The following is a 19,827-nucleotide window of genomic DNA, read 5'->3' as shown; positions in this document are numbered from 1 at the left end:
ATCCTCTTAAACACAGGATAACACCTTTCTCCCTCTGAACATATTATTGCATCTTCTATCTGATGTATTATTAGTGGGAACTAATATAGTTAATCGAAGAACATGCACAGAATTTTAGCCGCTACCATCTACAATACAGCTCTAGAGGAGGATAATTTTTACCAATCAGAATCTCAACTGTAAAATGATTTAGAAATGAGAAAAGGCCATATTACAGTTATATTAAAACCAGAACATTAAAAAAGTTTTAATGGAACTTTAAAGACTTACTTAGTTTCAAGTGGTTCATCAATGAAGATTTTACCTAAAACTACTATTTGCTAAGACGATTAGAAAAAATAGTTTGAATTTCTTCTACTTTCTGTAGCAGATGTTCAAGACAGTCTATTTAAATTTGTCTTTGTTAGAGGTGTGTTAAACTACTCAAATAATTCAGACAATCTGCAAACAAGATTTCTGACAGGTTGTGAATAACATTCAATTAGTACCATAACTTCTGAGATTATTTTTTCAATCAAGGCATTCCTGCCCCCACCCAAAAAAAAACATACCACATGAATTCAAGCTCTCATGTGTATTTCCAAAATTAACATATTTTTGGTCTTGATTCAACTGCAAACCCCAATGTCTATTAATTTACTTCATGCTTTTTCAGGGTTTGGGAGAGGGAGGGGGGAGTATAGAAGACTAGTTACTGTAAAACTGTAAACAATTCAAACTTGAGAGGTCAATTCGATTCCTACCTGGAACAACAGATTTATTCCACCACATTATTTATTCTTCTCATTAGTAGATATAACAACATGAAATATTTTCCACATGGTTATTTCGTGAAATCCCGTGATTTCGACACGATTAAGACATGATTGCATCATGTCTTAAATTGCAGAAATGAGAACAAACCAGCAGTTAAATTAATCTCTCATCACAATAAATCAAATACATCTTATTCTATAAATTTATGAGTTTAGAAATACTAACATTACTTCAGGTAATTGTATTCCAGATACCAGAAAGTTATGAAAAGCTGTATTTTCTTAATAAATAAATAAATAGCATTTGAGTGAAAAAGATATTACAGTATTTCAAGTGATGCAATCGTTACAGGACAAACTCATTACAGGAAAGCTTCACAACATCTGTTTTTTACTGCCATCTCATTATATCAAACTTCTTAAGTTATGGTTAAGTTACAGCAACTTTGTACTTCAGTTCCCTCTCTATAAAATTGGTAGACTAGTACTTCTGTACTTGATATGAATGTTGCAAGATAAAATGAGGACATGAAAAATTGAGATTAATGTCACCCCCACGAACAAGTCAGATTCATTATCTATTCCAAATAATTTGCGTAAAAATATCTAATAAAGCAAGGTAAACATGGCCATGACAAACAGCATTATCAAATTTAGCACACCTGAATGCGGAAGTCCAACAGGGGCCTGGTAACTGAAGTACAATAGAAGCACAGACTTAAACTGACAACGTTTTGTTTTGCCTTTCACTAACGATTTAGCCAAATTGTTACATAATACACGTTAGATATACTCTTCCCCAATGAAAAGCCATTACTCTTTCAACATACACACAAAATAAAGTTAGTTGACATGTTAAATTTAAAACTGGGTCCTTTAAAAAGTTAGCATCTGTGTCAATTTTTCCTTTGTCCCAAATGATCTTTTAATAACATGGTAACACAGACTCTTAAAACTTTTCATATGTTTAAACTAATTGAAATCTTGTGCACAGGTTATATATAAAGAAATTAGGTTGCAATTAAGCATAGTTATTAATGATTGTTAAATCTAATTGTTGTGACTATTATAGATCACAGACAAGGTCAGCTCTACAAGCTGTAAAACTAGCTTTCAAGAAAAAAAAAAATCACCTGAATTATATGCATAAAAGCCTCTTTTGTAATGATATGCTCTAATCATATTAAACATGTTCATCCATTTAAAAAAAACAGCTGTTTCCAAACTGATACATTCAAAATATATCCCCGCTTTGTAAGACATTCAATTTGCTTTCAGTAAAATTAAAAATACTAAATCTTACAATAATTTGAAAAGACACTGTGCAAAACATTGTGCACATAAGCAAATCCAAAATGGAAAAGTAATTTCAGCAATTTCCGCAGAGCCCCTACACTAACTGCATGAATATTAAATACATGTTATAACTTCTGCGTGTCACCAGCAAGGTTTGGATCAGTCTATTTCAGATTCTTCATCAAAATCACATCCCTTTCACCTATATGCATTAGAAGAAAAGAACATTGATGTCATTTAAAAAGGACACTCACAAAGGAAGACAACACATCTGTATTCTAATCTGGCCACAGGAATAGTGGGAAAACAGAGAAGAGAAACAAAAATGATTATCCTCTCTGAAACAAAACACACTGGGCCAGTAAATTGCAACATTATCTTTCCAGCAGCGCAGGCACACAAGGCCGTGAGATGCTTGGTTCTTATCACTAGATCCGAGACAGCAAGTCACAGACAAACACAAGACCGTCTGTACAAAAAGCATTCCTGCTGCTCTCTTGACTGAGCGGAGACTCCCTCCAGAAAACTCCAGCAGAAAACTCAAAACCATTGAAGTCATACATCTGCCTCTTGCTCAGACAAGTTGTGATGTCTCACAGGGTACATCTGCATTAATACGGATAAGGAGAACAAAATTTCTTATCACCCCAGCTAATGCGCTTTGCTGAATGATGCAGTCTGGGAGTGCACAAACCTGGCTCCTTTCAGATGAAAGTGAACCACAAGATGGACCCCGGAGCACTACCACTGCTAATGGGGCACAGAAGCAGTCCGACGCCAGACCAAAGTAACACCCACCTCACTTTGCAAATGCCATGGGTGCAGCTAGGTACCAAGTCCTCATCACCAACTAGTTTACTCTCTGGCTCTGCTCTCACTGGACCACAGCACCTGCTCAGGCAGGCCCAGCCACCTTGCTTCAAGGTCTCCTTTCACCTATGACATGGGACCTAACATGGGACCTAACATGGGACCTCCTGAGGTTCGCTGAGCTTCTCAGGCTTGGCTTCATCTTGGGTTTCACTTCCTTCTATCATCTGAAGTTCTCACCTTCTGCCTGTCACCTTTTGCTCACCTAAGCTCACGTAACAGCTTACCTTTCCTCAGTGTCATCTACTCTCACCGCACGGAAACATCTTCTTGTGAAGACTGCTCAAGGCCTAAGTATGACCATCCTTAATTAAGTAAACTTAATTCTGACATGTCTTTACTTTGTATGCTGAACAATTTTAAAATAGGAATACTTTAACAGCTTGGTCATTTAAGTGTTCCCAGAACAACAGCACATTGAGGCTAATCACCTAGAATCACATTGACTCTTCATGCTCCAGAGCAGGGTTAAAGACTTACAAATGTACAACCGTCAGCCCTCTATTATTGACATGGATACAGCACAAAGGATAATAAAGCAAACATTTTCTCAGTGCATTTCACAGCCATTAAGAATCACAATACCCTGCACTAACAGATTCTCTCTTCCCCAGCCTCTATCTGAGCTTCAACTTCGAGATCCCCAGCTCAACTTTTAGTCCTCCCATCTCTTTCCTATACTCAGGCCATATAGGTGAGTTAAAGGAACTATCTCATTAGCTGGCTCTTCAAAACTCTACTTCATCCCCATACTTTCAAGTCATCCTCATACTCCTTGACTGGGCTCCAAATTGCAGCAAGAGATTGCTCTGTTCTTTTCCTTACATCACAAACCACCCTGACTTTTATCACCACCCTGACTGCTGAAGGCAATAGATTTTAAAGGTCCCAGGCTATATTCACATGACCAAGTAATTTGGCATAATAGAAGCAGATCAGTCAGCTGAAACAGCTGGTGCCCAGGCCCCTGCTTTTACAGCGTATAGGGTTTACAAGTCTATTTCAAGTTAAATTCAGTCTGGTGCCTCAAAAGGAACGTTACACCATGCACATGGCTTAGGGCTTTCCAAAGCACCAGCTGTTGGTTTGTACCTTTATGCCTCAGCTAGGGGCTGGAATTTACTCAGTGCATACCTGGAGAGGAGATTCCACACTGCTTTCCTCCAGGAGGAACCTAGTTTGTACATACCAAAACCACTCGGAGAACTGAAGCAAGAAGTGTTAAGTAGGGATGATTAGGGAACAGCCTTTAAAACTGTAACAGCGTTATAGCTTGCAGAAGCAGTGCAACTTTAACCAATCCCACCATGCCTCTTGGTACAGAGAGAGAATATTCAGCTGACAAAGTGTACACTTAGCACAGACAAATTCCAACTTTCAGAGTTTAGATTAAGTTCAGATACTTTTCCTTGGCAACAATAACAAAAGTGCTTAGCAACTCTGCTTCCAGAGCAAGGTCAGGGTAGAATCTGTAATTACATGAAATGTATAACCATTGAATTAAATGCTTACAAGTTTTTGACATTGAAAAACCCTGCTACACTTTTCTTCTTTTCAGAAGCAAAACAAACACTTTAATTCACCAACAACTGTAATAAGTCATAGAAAATTTAGGAAAATGTTAGAAAGCATAGAAAAGAAAAAACACACACACAATGTTACCCATAGCAAGAAGGAACAAAACAACCATACATTCAAAGTTCATTAAAATGAGGGAAAAAATGCATGCATGAAGTGTCTTTGAAAATAAAATACCTATCAAAACTGGCATCAAAATGCAAAATCCATCAGCTTTTCTTTAATTAATAGATTAGCAAAACAGCATGAGAGGGAAAACTTTTATATTTCAGATTTTCAAATATTCACTAAGACATTTAGTTTCACTGTACAAAACTATAATCCTTTTCTGGACCTCAGTCATTAATGCATATCACACTTGATATCGCATTTTAGTAAGAATGAGCAATTTATATGACATTATGTAAGAGAGAACTATTTGAATCACCCTAACCATTTTATAATATGCTTGAAAGAAATTATGTGAAATAAACAACAAGGGAAATCAGATAACCAAACAGAGCAAGCAACAAGTTGGGAAGGAGAAACAATTAAAAATTTTAAATAGCTCCTGCCATGCAAAATTTGATTTGTTATATACAAAAAATATATACTCCAAAACGGGAAGCAGGCCTTAAGCTTCTTGTAGGTTAGCCCATTTTCATCTGCAATACCCACAATGAAATACCAAAATACAGTTATGCAGGAGTAATAGCAGAATAATAAACTTCTCTCATTCTCTTGGCTTCTTTAACATTTAATGTCAATCTACAATAAGAAAGCTAATAATGATCTTTGTCTTTGCATGCTGCTAATGAAACAAAGTATTTCTTTTTAAATTAAATGGCAATTTTGTTCACACTATTCAAGTCTAAGTCCTTCTGGGCTAGAATCACAGAAGCTTGTGGCATACATCACCCTGTAATCCAGATCACCTTCTCTCTGCAAGAGAGATGACGTTCTTTTGGAAATAATCTTGTGCAACACCACAACCCAAAGCAAAGCACCATGAATTATGGAAGATTTCATTCAAAGTCCATTACATGGTGCAAATGCCATCTATTTCTAGAGGTTTCCCATTCAAAACATAACATACAGCAACAGTCCCAAATTTGCAAATCACGTGGTGACAGATTATGAAGTGACATCTCAAGAATTCACAGGAATTTAACTGTAACAGAAAATATTACTTTAGACTGGCTTATAATTAGGAACATACTCTTTAATCATATGGCTTCCAGGTCTGCAGAGTAATTAGATATATGCTGAGCTTTACACAAGTAGTATATTGATTTTACAGGGACTACTTGAGTATGTAATATAACCTGAGCCACATATTGGCATTGAGGAAGTTACACGAAGTATTGCACCCACAACAGCTTCTATGCAACCTTCAACTGTGCACCTCTATTTCTACTTCTAAAAGCTGCCACCACCACCTAGTTAGTCTGATACAGGGGTGACAGGAGCTGCAGCAGCAAGGTTAAGTGGGAATTACCAAGTCCAGCTTCCTCCTTACTGTCAGTTACCCACGTAAAATAGGAGCAGTGCTGAGGGTTAAGTATTAACATGACCCAGGCCTTAATGGCCATTAATTCCATATGGTCAGATTAGCTTGCTGCAGACTAGAAAATAAATCAAGAATGCTCCCAGCGTAACTGTACAATGCCGCTGCGCACAGCCTGCTACACAGCACAAGAACTTTGCATTAAGAGGTAGAACTTACCCCTCTTCTGAACCCAGCCTTCCTTCACAATGGTAACATCGCTCATGATGGCTCCACTCTGAACCCCCGACTCAAAAGAGTATTTCTTTGAGTTATCAGCTTGTCTGTTTGGCTTCTCTTCTGCTGCTCTTCCCAATTTCTACTGATGAGTCACCCTGGAAGGAAATATTAGAGAAAGAATTTAAGTCTTTTCTGTTTTTCTCATTTGACAGCCAACAAAAAAAGTCTTTGTTGATGTCTTCCACTGACTGAGCTCATATTAAAAATCTGCCTTTTTTTTTTTTAATTAACCATATAACGGAATCATATTTCTATAGTCTTACAGCACATTTTCCATGAACACCTTGCTACTTAACAGAACCAGAATGTGTTACATTTTAAGTCACGTGGCACTATTATAAAACGCACACAATAAAATTCCTTGTACTGATGCACAGGATGCTGTTAAATGAAACGGTGCCAGTACTGCTTCACAGGTCCAGCTTTGAAGCCACAGTATCTTTCACCATTCCCCCATTTGTCAGAATCCATGCAACTGGTAAGTGATTCTATTATTAAGACTGCATTGATCAGATCAAGAGTGAAAGGAAATGGAAGGAAAGGTTCTGTAAAGGCACTTAAAACCAAAGCCTTATGATGATAACCATACCTATAATGCTTAACTGTTAAAATCTGTATTAAGCAGTTCACCAGCCATGCAGTTATTTTTTTCAAAATGTTTCAATTAATTTAAAAAAAAAAAAGGGAAGAAAAAGAAATAGTAAAGGCTAAAGAAATATAACATTCTTCCTACTTCCACTGTAACTACATGATAGCCAGTACAAACCTCTAAGTTTTTAGAAACAGCAGCACTGACAAGTATGTGAATAGAGAAGCAACTTTTTAGGAGTGCAAATTAACCAAAAAAGCCACAGCTTAGTTTATGAAAAGAAGGAGTGCATGTTCTCTCGGGGCTTTAAGCCAGGCAGTGACAAGAGTGCTCTCTTCCCTACAAAGAAGAAAAAAAGCTTGCGGGGGGCGGAAGGAGGCCAGCCCTACAACAGGACACGCTGGTCCCAGAAGCCACAGCCCTCCCTTCCAACCACCTCGCTCCCAGACTACCAACAAGCTGTGAAGAAGAGATAATAGCACTGTAACCAAGCAGGAAGAGAAGTCAGAGGGCAGGAGAGGTCTCCTTTTGCCAGCAGACTGCCTTTCCCCTCCATCCTTCAAAACAAAGAGGAACAGCCAAATCATGCCAATCTAGGAAAGGGTTTTCTGTAATGGTGGAGGAACACCCTTCTGCCCTGTGTGGCTGTTCACTCAGGAGCACACCTGTACACACTGCTAGCATGGAGCAGGGACACACAGCCCAGTTTAGTACTATAAAATCCAGCACATACACATCCATTTAGTGTACTGACCAACAAATGTAAACATGCAATAGGAAGAAATACTATTGTCCTAAAAGCAGCCTGCGCAATGAATGAATGGAGCACGGACTGGGAAATAATCTGTTCTAATCCAACCAAGAACAGGGTAAAAACTGAACTATTATACATGTGCAGGTTATTTCTTATTTGTCATTTTAAAAATGTGTATTTGCACGACGCAGCAGCTAGATGGAAGGCTACTTCTGCATGGATGCTGTGCTGTGCAAAATAAAACGGTATGAACATTTTTTCAAGTGGCATGCAACAAATAATGCAGCACAGCACAACTCAGAAATACTGAGGGTGTATTCATTTTACTGTTTTGCGTTCACTTGTTTTCTCAAAAACACAGAGAAATTCAGGTACTTAAAAACTGCAACATTTAATAATTTAGTAGTGCAAAGTTTAAATAATATTGAAAGCATTGCCTCTGTGACATCCCTTGGCACTGGCAGATACAACAGGAAGTCCCTTGTAGGCGATGCACTCCCTTTTGCACCAGCATCATGCCCCACTGTGTCTAAAAGGACATCAGACACCTCTGTTTATGTAAATGCACACTGCCTTCAGACTTATATACCTTCATGTTTTTACAAGAATTAAAAGAAAATGTTACATACAAGGTTTTGGAAGGACAGGAGATGGCTCTGGTAGTGTCAATTCACCTATTTAGCTTTAACTGGTTAGACTTTGCATTACTAGGTAAGTCAGCATGGCAGAAATAAACACAACAAGCATGTCTTCCATAGCCTTTACCTCACTAGTTAGAGAGTTATTTTCTGGGTCATACTCTATCAGAGCTTTTGTTTGTGCTCTTCAATCCAGTGATAAGCAAGCCCAACAGCTGTGCCCGGACAGAGAGAGACTGAGGCACGCAGCTGACACAGGTTCCAGTTCTGCCTTCCAGGATGAGGGCAGCACGGTATCAGGTCCTACTACAAGCAAACACATCTTTACAGAACCAGGGGGGAGCGTCAAAAAACACTGATGTATAACAGCTGTTCTGTGATGCACAAGCAAGCACATCAGTATCCCAACACCCGACTTCGGTTTGACTTTCCTACAAGACTTCCAGTGCATTCCTTAACAGATGATCACAGGCAACTTTTTTCAACTATAGAGACAAAATAAGCAAAATACTTAGCTTGGGCTGGCATATGCTGTGATTTGTTTTATCCTATCTGTTAATCTAATGCAGTTCCCAATGCTGGTGTGTTCTTATGAGAAGTGCAATAATTTATTTTTATTGGTACAGACTAAGCTGTAAGAAATGAACTTCTGCACTAAGTAGCAATGATCTTGTCTGCCCACATACTGATCATTAAGTCCATGATTTCTGCAGACGTATAGTTTTAATGAATGAATTTATGCTTAAAGCTCCCTATTTATCCACTGATCATGATTAAGTTAGTGTTATTTAATCAAAAGCTGATCTATGACTGATTTTTATCTCCGCCTGTGTCCCAATAACCTCAAATGCAAGCCTGTAAGACAGCATCCTACTCCTTCCATGTACTACTACACTGAATTTCAAATAAAAATGCCAAAATGCAAAAATCAGATAAATATGGTGACAAAACTAACCAAATTATCTCCGTTTCAGTTTCACAGTGCTACCAGAAACAACTTAAGTAAAATTATCAACAGTTGTATGCAGACATAACGGTTATAGTGATCACTCCCTTAATGGGTAATTAAAAGTCAATCTGAATTACACAGGAAGCTGTAGAAGATAAATCGAAGCATTAAAAGACTAATGAAAATAAAGGTTATACATTCACACTACACTTTCAAGAAGCCATTTGTAAGCATCTGTAGTATTATCCCTTATTAAATTCCTTTGAGGCTTTCTAGAAGCTACATTCATTCACTCAGAAAGTCATCCAGCAACACACTTTTGAAAATTACCTATTGTGACGAAAACTGACCTTAATGAAAAACAGACATACAGAAACCTTCACCCTGAAGATGCACTGGTGCACTTCTACAGGCATAAAGGAGTTCTCTACAACATATGGAACGAGAACTCTCACAAGAGAATAGCATTCCATCTACAGTCCAACTATTTCAAGAAAACCTACAGAAACGTTCATGCTACGCAGCCTGCACAGAGCTTAAATACTCATTAGCCATCAACTCTGCTCTCCCGATGCACTTCAAGTTTCAGCAGCTGTTACAGAGTAAATATTACAGTTTCCCCTGTTGCTATAGGATAGAATGGGGAAAAAATGTGTAAGAACTGAAGCTGAGGATGTTTTGCATTCCAGCTGCTTCCTACAGGGAAAAACCTAACTTATGTTTTTATTTATGTTCCAACAACTGAAGAACGGGTTGTATTGCTTTTTCTTTTTTCTTTTCCACTTTATCAAACAGAACTTTTAAGAGGTACTTTTCCAATAGTACATCGTATGTATTTTGCACAATGTATCAGTCAGTCACGAATATGCATAATAAATACAAGAACCTATTATCTGCGTGCTTCGTGGTGCAGTTATGACAATTTACTCCATCGTGACCAGTTACAAGAACGAAATGTCTGCATTTATTTTTGGATCTTGTAAAAAAAGGAAAATTTTTTTCTTTCCTCTTTGGAAAACTATTAAGCCGCATTTTGGCATTACGTGGAACAATTCAGCACACTTCTGAAGGACTAATACTACAAAGAATTCTAAGTTCCTAGCTGTAATGGTCACCAGGACATCTTTCTGAGCAAAGATCAAACAGAAACTTCTACATGCTCCTACATGATCTACGTGATCCTACCGAGACTCACAGTTTTCCCAAAGTGTGGTGAAAAACCAACACATTCTCAGTTTTCATCTTGAACTTCTGAGACTAACAGCAATATAAAGAAACAGTTTGTTTCATGCTGCTATTGCCTAGGAACTATAGGACCTACCCTTAAAAGAAGCAATGGACTATTCAGTAGGTAGAAGACACCTTTTCTCAACTTGTATTTTTGAATTAAATGAGGCACTCACGCCCATTGCAGCAGTCAGGCACCTCCGCAGACTCAGCGGATGGGGAGAAGGAAATATTTTCCTTCCAAGCAGAAGGAGCAAGAACAGTGTTTCAGGTCTACACTTAACAACCACTATGTGCAAGTGAATAATCATCAAGACTCGTAAGAGCAGACAACACTCCCTTGGAATCTGGGCATCCTCCCATTTCCCCAGTGACAAGAGACAGCTGAGTACAGAAGACAGTGCCCATAAATTCAGTGTAAATTGTATGATTCAGGTCTCTGTTGTAAGAACTTTCATAAACAGAAGCTCCTACTTTCAACAATTTTGGAGCTGAGAAAAAACAGATACTCTCACATTTACCAACTTAAGCTACCAGAGAGAATACCAACAGGATCAGCTTCACCTCTTCCAATGACTACCCCTACAACTTCACGTACCTTTCGCAACCCAGTGATTATATAAATCTAAATGTAACAGGGAACTGCCATTTTACCTTTTTCAAGTAACCATTTGTTTAATCAAATGCATTGGGGAAGTGGGGAGAGAGGATGTTGTCAAAGTGAATCTTTCTCTTTGCCTGACTCACTGAGATTCCTTGGTCTTCAACATAATCAGAGCCAAATCTCCACATCTTTACCTCATTTCTCAGAAAGGTACACTGAAAAATTATATGTTTGCACACACAAAATACACACTAATAAAAAATAAATAATAAAAAAAAACAGCTCTTAGTCAGTCATCCTCTAGTGCTATCATCATACCCATGTTTGTTTCTCTGCTTTAGGGGCTTTTTTTTTTTCCAGATCAAGTTCTTAGGAGGTTTTCTCAAATCCTCCAAAGTCTGAATCCTCCAACACAACCAAACAGACTGTTTGTAATCACAAAGTAAGAAATTAAAAAGTTAAGGCTCTAAACTAAAAACAGAGTTCTCTTTAGGACGTAAAGTTGAGATTCAAGTTTTATTTATATGAAAAATGCATCCATATCCTCCTCCCCTACCCAAGTTGTTATCTGACAGTCTGGTCAAACAATTAGAGGATACATTGCACAGCATCAAAAATTACACAAAAGACTACGCTGCAGAACAGAGATTGTTACAAAACTTCCTAAATTAAATTAACCTGTATTACTAATGGAAGAATCACATCCAGTTCAGTGACTTATCTAAAAAGTAGTGTATTTATACAGGCTTCTACAAACTACATATTCTGCAATTTTGGTTATATTTCAAAAACAGTGCAGTTGGATTAGGTCCCTCTTTATGGTCTCAGGAGGACTGATTAATTTAAATACTGTCGCTACTTAGATTGAGAAAAAGGAACCTGCAGGCAGACAGTTTATGTTCAACTTAAAAGAACTTCTAAACAAACAAAAAAAAAAATCACAAAACAAAACATTAACTGGTTTTACAATACAAAAAACATAATAAAAAACAACAAACATTCTAAGTACATTCTAAATTTATAAAAATCTTTACTGTATGCACAGTTAAGACACTTAAGCATACCCCTAAATAATTTCTAATTTTTAATGTTCCTATTTTACAAATTTTACAACAAATATAAAAAAAAAAAATCCAAGATATCTCTGCAGCAGGCATTGCAAATATTTTTTTGAATTGTATTCTGCACTAAAAGTCTCAATGTCATTAAGAATATTGATATTAAAAATTATTCCTGACAACTTTATTTCATAAGCCTTGACTTGGAATTAGGAGGATAACAGAAATAGCAATATTTACGCTTTGTGGCAAGGAAAAACAAGATACTTTAGAAAAGATAAATAGGTCTTTTTAAAGCACACTTATATGTATGCTTTTTCCCTTAATATTTTCAGTCTTCTATCTTCACTTACAGTTTGTCAAAAAGCTGCACATAACTCATACATGTTTAGATAAGCGAGTTAGAGACTTCAGATAAGTTCAATTGTGACTGCAGTCACACTGAAATATTAATATGTTAAGTTATATGTTTCAGTTAGATTTCACAACAGAGTAATTTGCCAATAAAGAAACTATAATCCTGTATTCTTTTTCATATCAGAATGACAAATTAAGCTATTTTAAGGGACAAAGGTACAATTAAGGTAAGGTGAACAAACCCACCCCGTCTTTGTTTACCAAGGTATAAAGGAAGTTTCTAACAGTAGCTAAATTGTTTCTCTAGAATCCCACATGAAAAAATAACAACCCATTGTTTGCACTGTTTTTATTGACAAAAATGCTTTGAATCCTTTTCTCTCCCCCAGTCAGAAAAAAAAATAACTGAAAATCAGACAGGAGAGTGAGAAAATAAAATGTATGAGAATACAGGTCTGAAATTCAACCAAAAATATATATTTAAAGCAGTAAATGTGAATGGATGGCTAACGTTAGGCATTAAAGAAAAAAGTTACTCAGATAACGAACTTGGGAGAGTTTTGAGACTTAAAAGAACTCAAATTAAGGATTAGTTGAGTATCTTAACTATGACATCCATATTTCACTCAACACTTCAAAATATGATAAATTTAACTTGCTGAGGATTAACATAGGAATACTCTTTCTTGCCATTTCAAGATGAAGTTCCTTCACTCTTAAAAAAAAAATAGTTTAGTAACGTCTCAAGCTACCAAGCAAAATTAAACTCAAGTTTAATATTCTGAAAACAAACTAAATTGGATTTTTAAGTCTGTAATACCCTGAAACAGGTTGTCTAATTTGCAAAAGGTCATAGAAACAAGAAATGCCCATACATTCTGAAATGAGATAGGTTAAAAGATATCTAAGAGATACAAAATAGAGCTTCATTAAGCTCATATGTTTAATTCTTGGTAAGATAGTAACTTTTGTGGAGCACAGCACCATAGCGCATACACAATGCCAAGCACACAGTTGAAGCCACAAAGAATTAAGATGATAAAAGTCAGAAATAAGCAAAGTACCATGAGTAATGAGAAAAGGAAAGTATTGAAATAAAAAATGTGCTCTCAAACTATTAATATACAAGATGGAAAAAGTTCAATGACATGTCTACGAAAAGACTTTTGTTCAAACTCCTAAATTAGGATTTATTTATTATTTGGGTATTGTACAAATTAAATTCTGAATTTGCTTGAAAAAGTGATTCTTTCCCACATAGCCATCAAAAATTGCTGAACTTGCTAATTCTGCCACTGCAGCATGACCAGAACCACACTCCAACTTCTGATCTAAACCTTTTGGATTTGCTTGTTCATCTTCAACAAGCATTATTCTCGTCAACTTGAGATCTGAATTTCCTAAGCACAGAATGAATTCTCTACAACCATAAATGAAGACTATTCATTTTTCAAAAGCACCTTGTCACTTGGATACATTTAAGGCTAGAAAAACACAAGACAAGTCGTACCAATCACATATCCCAGGAAGCACACTAAACACTCAGGGAAAAAAAAAAAAAAAAAGAAAAAAAAACACTTTTGTTGGTAGAAATTGTTTCGAAAGCCTGCTGAGACTCCACCAAGAAATACTGTATTACTTTTGCGGGGTTAAACCACCTGCAAGAGAAGCTTTTGACCTCTAGGCACTGCCATCCCACACCTACAAAAATCCAGTGGCAAGACCTTATTGATCTCAGTAAAGCTGAACCAGGCTCTTCACCTGTGCCCCTACTGTGGGATGCATTAAAATAACTTCATCACACACAGAGTGCAGTAACATCTGACAAACAGTGCTATCGCATCATTCAGCCACGTGTATGAAACACCGAGGTCCTGGCTGCATTCTTAAGGGAATTATTGCTGCTCTTTAGTCAGGATATTCCAGAAAAATTCACAGGGTGAGAACTTGTTCTTAATACTCTTTGTGATCAATAGGACTCACACCTAGACACTCGCATAGAAACATGTGGAAAAATAGGGTTGCTCAAGATGGACGTGAGACATAAGAAATTATTTAATCTAAACATAGTCAATGTTGACACTAATATCAAAAATCTGAGAAATATTTAAAATGACCAAAAGCAAGCATCTTTCTATACACAGGACAAAAATGCTTCCTCTCCTTGACAAGAACATTTAATGATATTTGTAACTTTTTTTTTTTTGTAAGTATCAACTTCGCCACAGCTTCCTAATATACCTGAACAACACCTTTAAATAGCAAAGACAAAAAGAATCTGCTTGGAATCCATCACATGTGCCAAAACTACTTCAATTGCCGTACTCGATGTAGAGCTACAGGACAAGGACAAAATGCCATACCATCTATTACTACAGCCTTGCATTTTCTGCAAGTTTTTTATTAGTATATATTAGTGATTCAACTAAAACAAGCTTCATTTATAATTTTTCTCTTCATATAAGCAGCCCTGAATCTGCTTCATACAAGTAGCCCAGAAGAAAACACAAACCAAAACAAAACAAAAACCAGATGATTTGACACCACACAAAGCGCTAAGAAGTCAACTTTCCCGTTCAGTAGTTTCATTTGTTTCTCTGGCTTTAATAGATTTGTAAAACACTTTGAATAAGTTTTTCCATTTACTATGTAACTACTGCTTAGAAAAGAGTCTTCTATATAGCCTGCCAACCTGTTGCAAAGAGGAGCAACAAGTGCCACAGATTTACCAATGAGAATTTGCAACACCCAGAGCTGCCTTTCCATGTAACCAGGAGGCAACACACTAGCAGACACGAGGCTCCTCATCCCAAAGATCCCTTGCTTTAAGAGCAGTGCCACACTCCCGGATGGACCTGCTACACTAGACAGTAACCTCCGTCCCCACCGTGATATCCTTGGTAGGCATATCCTAACAGAATGAGAGCCAATCTAACACTCTAGAATGAAGGGCAATCTTACAAGTGGTGGTAAATTTCATACAAATATTGGAAACAAAAGTGACATTTTAAAGGTAAATAAAACTCAGGAACGCACACATTTAACCGTTCCACTCTCTTTGAATCATCAATATTCTTCACAAAGGGAGCAGTGCCCATTTTGAACAGAAGGTTTACTTTATTAGCTGGGAAAAACAAACCAGGGGCTTTGGGCACATAGTGCTAGCTGACTTGGGACAACTAACACCCATACTAAGCACGCAGCTACAGTCCGGTGTGTTCCTTTTAAAGCAACTCCATTTACGCATTAACCATATCGAAACGGAAGTACACTATAAGAAAGTTTTCACTCCATGTATTTCAAGGTCCTCCCACTCTCCAGTGTTGGTTAAAACTAGCATCGTGCCAAAGTCACCAAAGATGCCACCAAAGTTAGACTTCCACGCACCAAGTCAACCTTTCCTGCTGAATTAGCAGCACAAAATGAAATTCCAACCAAATACCTTTATGAGAAACTGTATCTTCTTTACACTAAGAACAGCACAGAAATTTCAAATGCATTTTAACATTTGAACTACTGCAATAATGGTGTCATACCTTCCAAAGCAATCAAGTATTTCAAAGTTATTTCACAAAAAAAAAAAACTTCTTGGGTATAGAAATGACTATCTCTTTAAATTGGGAAAATTTGATTTGCACACGGAAAGTGAAAGAAGACTAAATAAACCAGTGGCAGACAAATTCCAAGTAGTCTGAAGGATGCCTCAGTTATTATACAAACTTCAGACACATGCTGTTTCAAACTGAAGTCGGAAGTCGAGATATGGTTTCTGGGAACATCTTGCAAACAGAAGCTTGGGTTGCAAACAATAGCAGAGCTCCGGTGGTTTTGGGGTAAGCTAAAGAAAAAACACCACTATTATCCCTTCCTTCCACAAAGCATTTGTTCCAGTGTCAAGATGTCAACATTTTCTAGTACAAGTTAACGCCATCTCAGCCTTAACACTGTATCTGCTTCAACTGGGGCAAGATAAAAACTCGTATGTGTCAGATTTTTCATGGACTTCCCGTAGAGCAGCAGCACGTTGTTTAACCAGGCATCATCTTCCCCCAAACTGCCAAACAAGTGAAGGAGCACGATGCTGAAATACAACTTTCTATGAAGCTGAAGGGCCCGCTGAGGTAAGGCAAACCTAGCTAGAGGAAGGCAGGAACGCACCACAGCATCGACTGCCTCAAAGAGGAGTTTCACTGGTGTTAACCTGTGTGTGTGTGCATACACCAAACATTTACATTAGAGGAAAAATGAGTTATCAAAATACAATACAAGGCTTTCCAGGAAACGGGATTTTTCTTATCTCTACAGTTTTTCTTTGGCTCTCATTTGAACTTGACTGACTGGTCGCTTCCAACCAAAATAGATCCACGTGGGCTATAATTAGCAATCCAATCCAATTGGCGATATTGGGGTCAACTTAAAGGCTCCTCCCATAAAACAAACAGACAAGCAAAAAGCCAGTCCTAGAGGCGGGATCTTGAGTTGTACGCTTACCTTAAAGGCCACAATAAGCTTTCTTTCCTATTTCACGTACACGCTTTTCATATTTGTCTACAGAAGCTTGCAAAAACAACAGGTCACGCTGAAGACGTCCTTTCTCAGAAGTTTAGGACCTCTCATTTGCATGCCTCTTGCCTTGGGAAACTGATTGCTATGTACAGAATGTGGTGAGGTATGGGGGAAGTACGTCTGCCTATCCGCCAAGTTTTGGTAGGTCCTAAACAAACAGCGGTAGAAGAGGCTGCTGCGAGTTCCTTCGGTCCTGGGAAAGGGTGGTGATGGAGGTACCTGGGGCACTGGGGTTTTCAGAAGAGAACTTCTTAAGGAGAAGTTAAGCGAGTCTAGCCGTAGGCGCATTTTCATAAAAATAAAAACGAGATCTTGTAGATATATCCAAGTAGCCACCCAACTGAAAATTACGTTAAAAATATAGAATGAAGGTGAGGAGCGATGCACTTGTTTACTCCCTGCCAGCCGCACAAGCCCAGGATTTGGGCTTTTTTTTTTTATTATTATTTTTTTAGCCTAACCCCGTTAGATAACCCAGCGTGGAAAGCTGTGGGGAGGGAACCAGCAGCAACCGCGCCGCCGCTGCGCTCCCCTCCCCTCGCCGACCGCCGCCGGACCCTGCGGACGGGACACGGCGACACCATCCCCCCCCCCCCCCCCATCGCGACACGCTGCGACACGCGCGGCGCGCGCCCCGGCGACATGGCGGGGGGGGTGCAGCACGTGCGGGGCGCGCCCCCGCCGCGCGTCAACTTGCTCGGCATGTGCGCGGCGGCCTCCATGATGGCTGGTGCGGGAGGAGGAGGAGGAGGAGGAGGAGGGTTTGGGGGCGGCGGCCGGTTTGTTTACTCGCAGGCAGGAGCCGCCAGCGGCGGCATCACCCGGGCGGCGCGGGCACGCGCACACCGCGCCGCGGGCACGCGCGCGGGGCTGCCAGACCCCCGCGCCGCAGTCACCCCCGGCGCGCTCCCGCGGGGGGGGGGGGGGGATAAAAAAAAACGTCGGGGGGGGATAACGGGGGGGCTGCGCTCGCTCCCGCCGGGGGCGCGCCCTGCCCGACACCCCCCCCCCCCCCCCCGTTACATAACGCCCGCACCGCCCGGGGGGGGGGACCCCCGCCCCCGGTCCCCCCCCAGCCCCGGGCCCGGCCCGGCCGCGCCGCCGCCGCCGCCCCGCGCCCCCTCCCCGCCTCCCCCCCCGCTCCCCGCCCGCCTCCTCGCTCCCTCCCCTCCCGCCCCTCCCGCCCCGCCGCCGCCCGGCCCCTCCCGCCCCGTACCTGCAGAGGCGGCGGCGGCGCCGCGGGCGCTGCTGCGGAGCCGGAGGGCGGCGGCGGCGGCGGCGGCTCCGGCTCCGGGGGGAGAAGGGGAGGAGGGCGCCGCTGCCGCCTCCTCCTCCTCCCCCGTCCCCCCGCCGGGCTCGGCGGCGGTCCCCGGCGGCTCCGCGGGGGCGGCAGGAGGCGGCCCCGGCCCCCCCCCGGCTACATGGAGCCGCGCGCCCCGCTACGCACGGAGCCGCCCGGGCGGGCAGCGCGGCCGCGGCGGCATCGACGCGCGGGGGTCAGGAGGAGGGCGGCGGCGGCGGCGGCTCCCCCCGGCGCACTCACCCCGGAGCCGGCCGGGCCCCGCTGTCGGCTCCTCCCGCCGCCTCCGCCGGGCTCGTTATTGACTTTCAGGAAAACTCCCGACGTCACCGGCTCCCCCCGCGTGTCTCCCCCTCCGCGGCGGCGGCGGCGGCGGCGGCATCGGCGGCATGCCCAGCTCTCGCGAGAAGCGCGGCGGGGCCGGGGCCGGGGGGGGGCCGCCAGACGGCGCGGGGGGAGCCAGACAGAGGGGGGCGGCTGAGGTGAGGGGGGCGGCGGGGACGGGGCCGCCGGCGGCGGCTGCGGGAGGAGGAGGAGGCGGCGGGGGGAGGCCCGCCCGCCGCGGGGCGGCCCCGGTGCTGCTGCGGTCCCGGCATCCGCGGGGCTGCGGTCGCCCCGACGGGCACACGGATGCGCCCTGGCGATGCTCGCTCACGGCTCGGCTCCCGGTGCCAGCGGCGAGGAGGACACGGCGCCGGTGCCCCATGGTTGCGTCTCAGGACTTCCTCCCTCCCGCATCCCGCCTTCCTCTACAACCCTCTGAAACCCCTTCTTCTCCCTCTTCTGCTGCAGGGCTTCTGCGAGAATTTCTGGAGGATCCAAATAATCATAGGAGTTGGCATAGGGCTGGGAAGTTGCCTCCAGGGGCAGCGGATCCGTTCCCTGCTGTGGCAGGCAACCATACCGCACAATCCCATTCATAAATCAGCTGAGTTTCATCTTCGAGCTACAGAGTTTGTTTGCCCTACTGATTCCACTGGCAGACTGCACCCTATGCTCCCCATCCCCTGAACTGTGAAGAAAAGCAAAAAAATATTATTTATTTGATTAACACAACTTTTTTGGAAAAAAAAAAAAAGTTTTAAAAGTGCATTGCTAAGCATTACTTCCTTTCCCCGAGTTTACAGTTCAGTCTTCCTCTTTCCTCAAAAACTTTTGACTGAAATGAGCATCTCATCAGCTATTAAGATGCACATAAAGCCATAATATCCATTATTCAACATGGATGTATACATTAATGTCTCCCCTCACCGTTGTCACAATGCTGCTCCTGAAAAACGAAAGGTGTGGTTGGTTCTTGGAAGGTGCCTTCTGGTTGCCGCGATCCCCGCAGAGCACCCAGAACCTGAGGCAGCGTGAAGTCTGCATGGGCAGTAGCTGATAGACTGGCAATAAACTGTTCAGGCACCAAATGTTTAGTGTGAAATCCGGGCCCACGGAAAGCAGAGGTATTTGGTATCAGGCAGACCAGGAATTTGTTGCATTTCTGCTGTATGTTGATCCCTGCCACAAACAGTAGCG

The 19,827-nt window shown here is 41.3% G+C and overlaps 1 protein-coding gene across 4 annotated transcripts in view; it reads right to left on the bottom strand.

Annotated features, from left to right (window-relative positions):
- AKT3 (AKT serine/threonine kinase 3) overlaps positions 1-18,702 on the bottom strand; it is a 152,916-nt gene extending 134,214 nt beyond the window's left edge. Inside the window, exons 1-2 of one of the 4 annotated variants that reach the window (XM_066993933.1) lie at positions 18,550-18,702; positions 6,205-6,359 (exon numbers count right to left, since the gene is read on the bottom strand). In XM_066993933.1, the coding sequence (XP_066850034.1) occupies positions 6,205-6,250 (46 nt within the window). In that variant the 5' untranslated portion in view covers positions 6,251-6,359; positions 18,550-18,702. Of the gene's footprint in view, positions 1-6,204; positions 6,360-16,931; positions 17,522-18,222; positions 18,528-18,549 lie in introns of those variants that run through there. The other 3 variants (XM_066993934.1, XM_013201875.3, XM_013201883.3) reach the window with 3 other exon arrangements.
- Positions 18,703-19,827: the final 1,125 nt, after the last annotated feature.

This window comes from Anser cygnoides, chromosome 3 (genome assembly GCF_040182565.1).
Source record: "Anser cygnoides isolate HZ-2024a breed goose chromosome 3, Taihu_goose_T2T_genome, whole genome shotgun sequence".
Lineage (NCBI taxonomy): Eukaryota > Metazoa > Chordata > Aves > Anseriformes > Anatidae > Anser > Anser cygnoides.
Note: the sequence above shows the minus strand (reverse complement) of the source record. Positions and strands in the feature narration are given on the sequence as shown.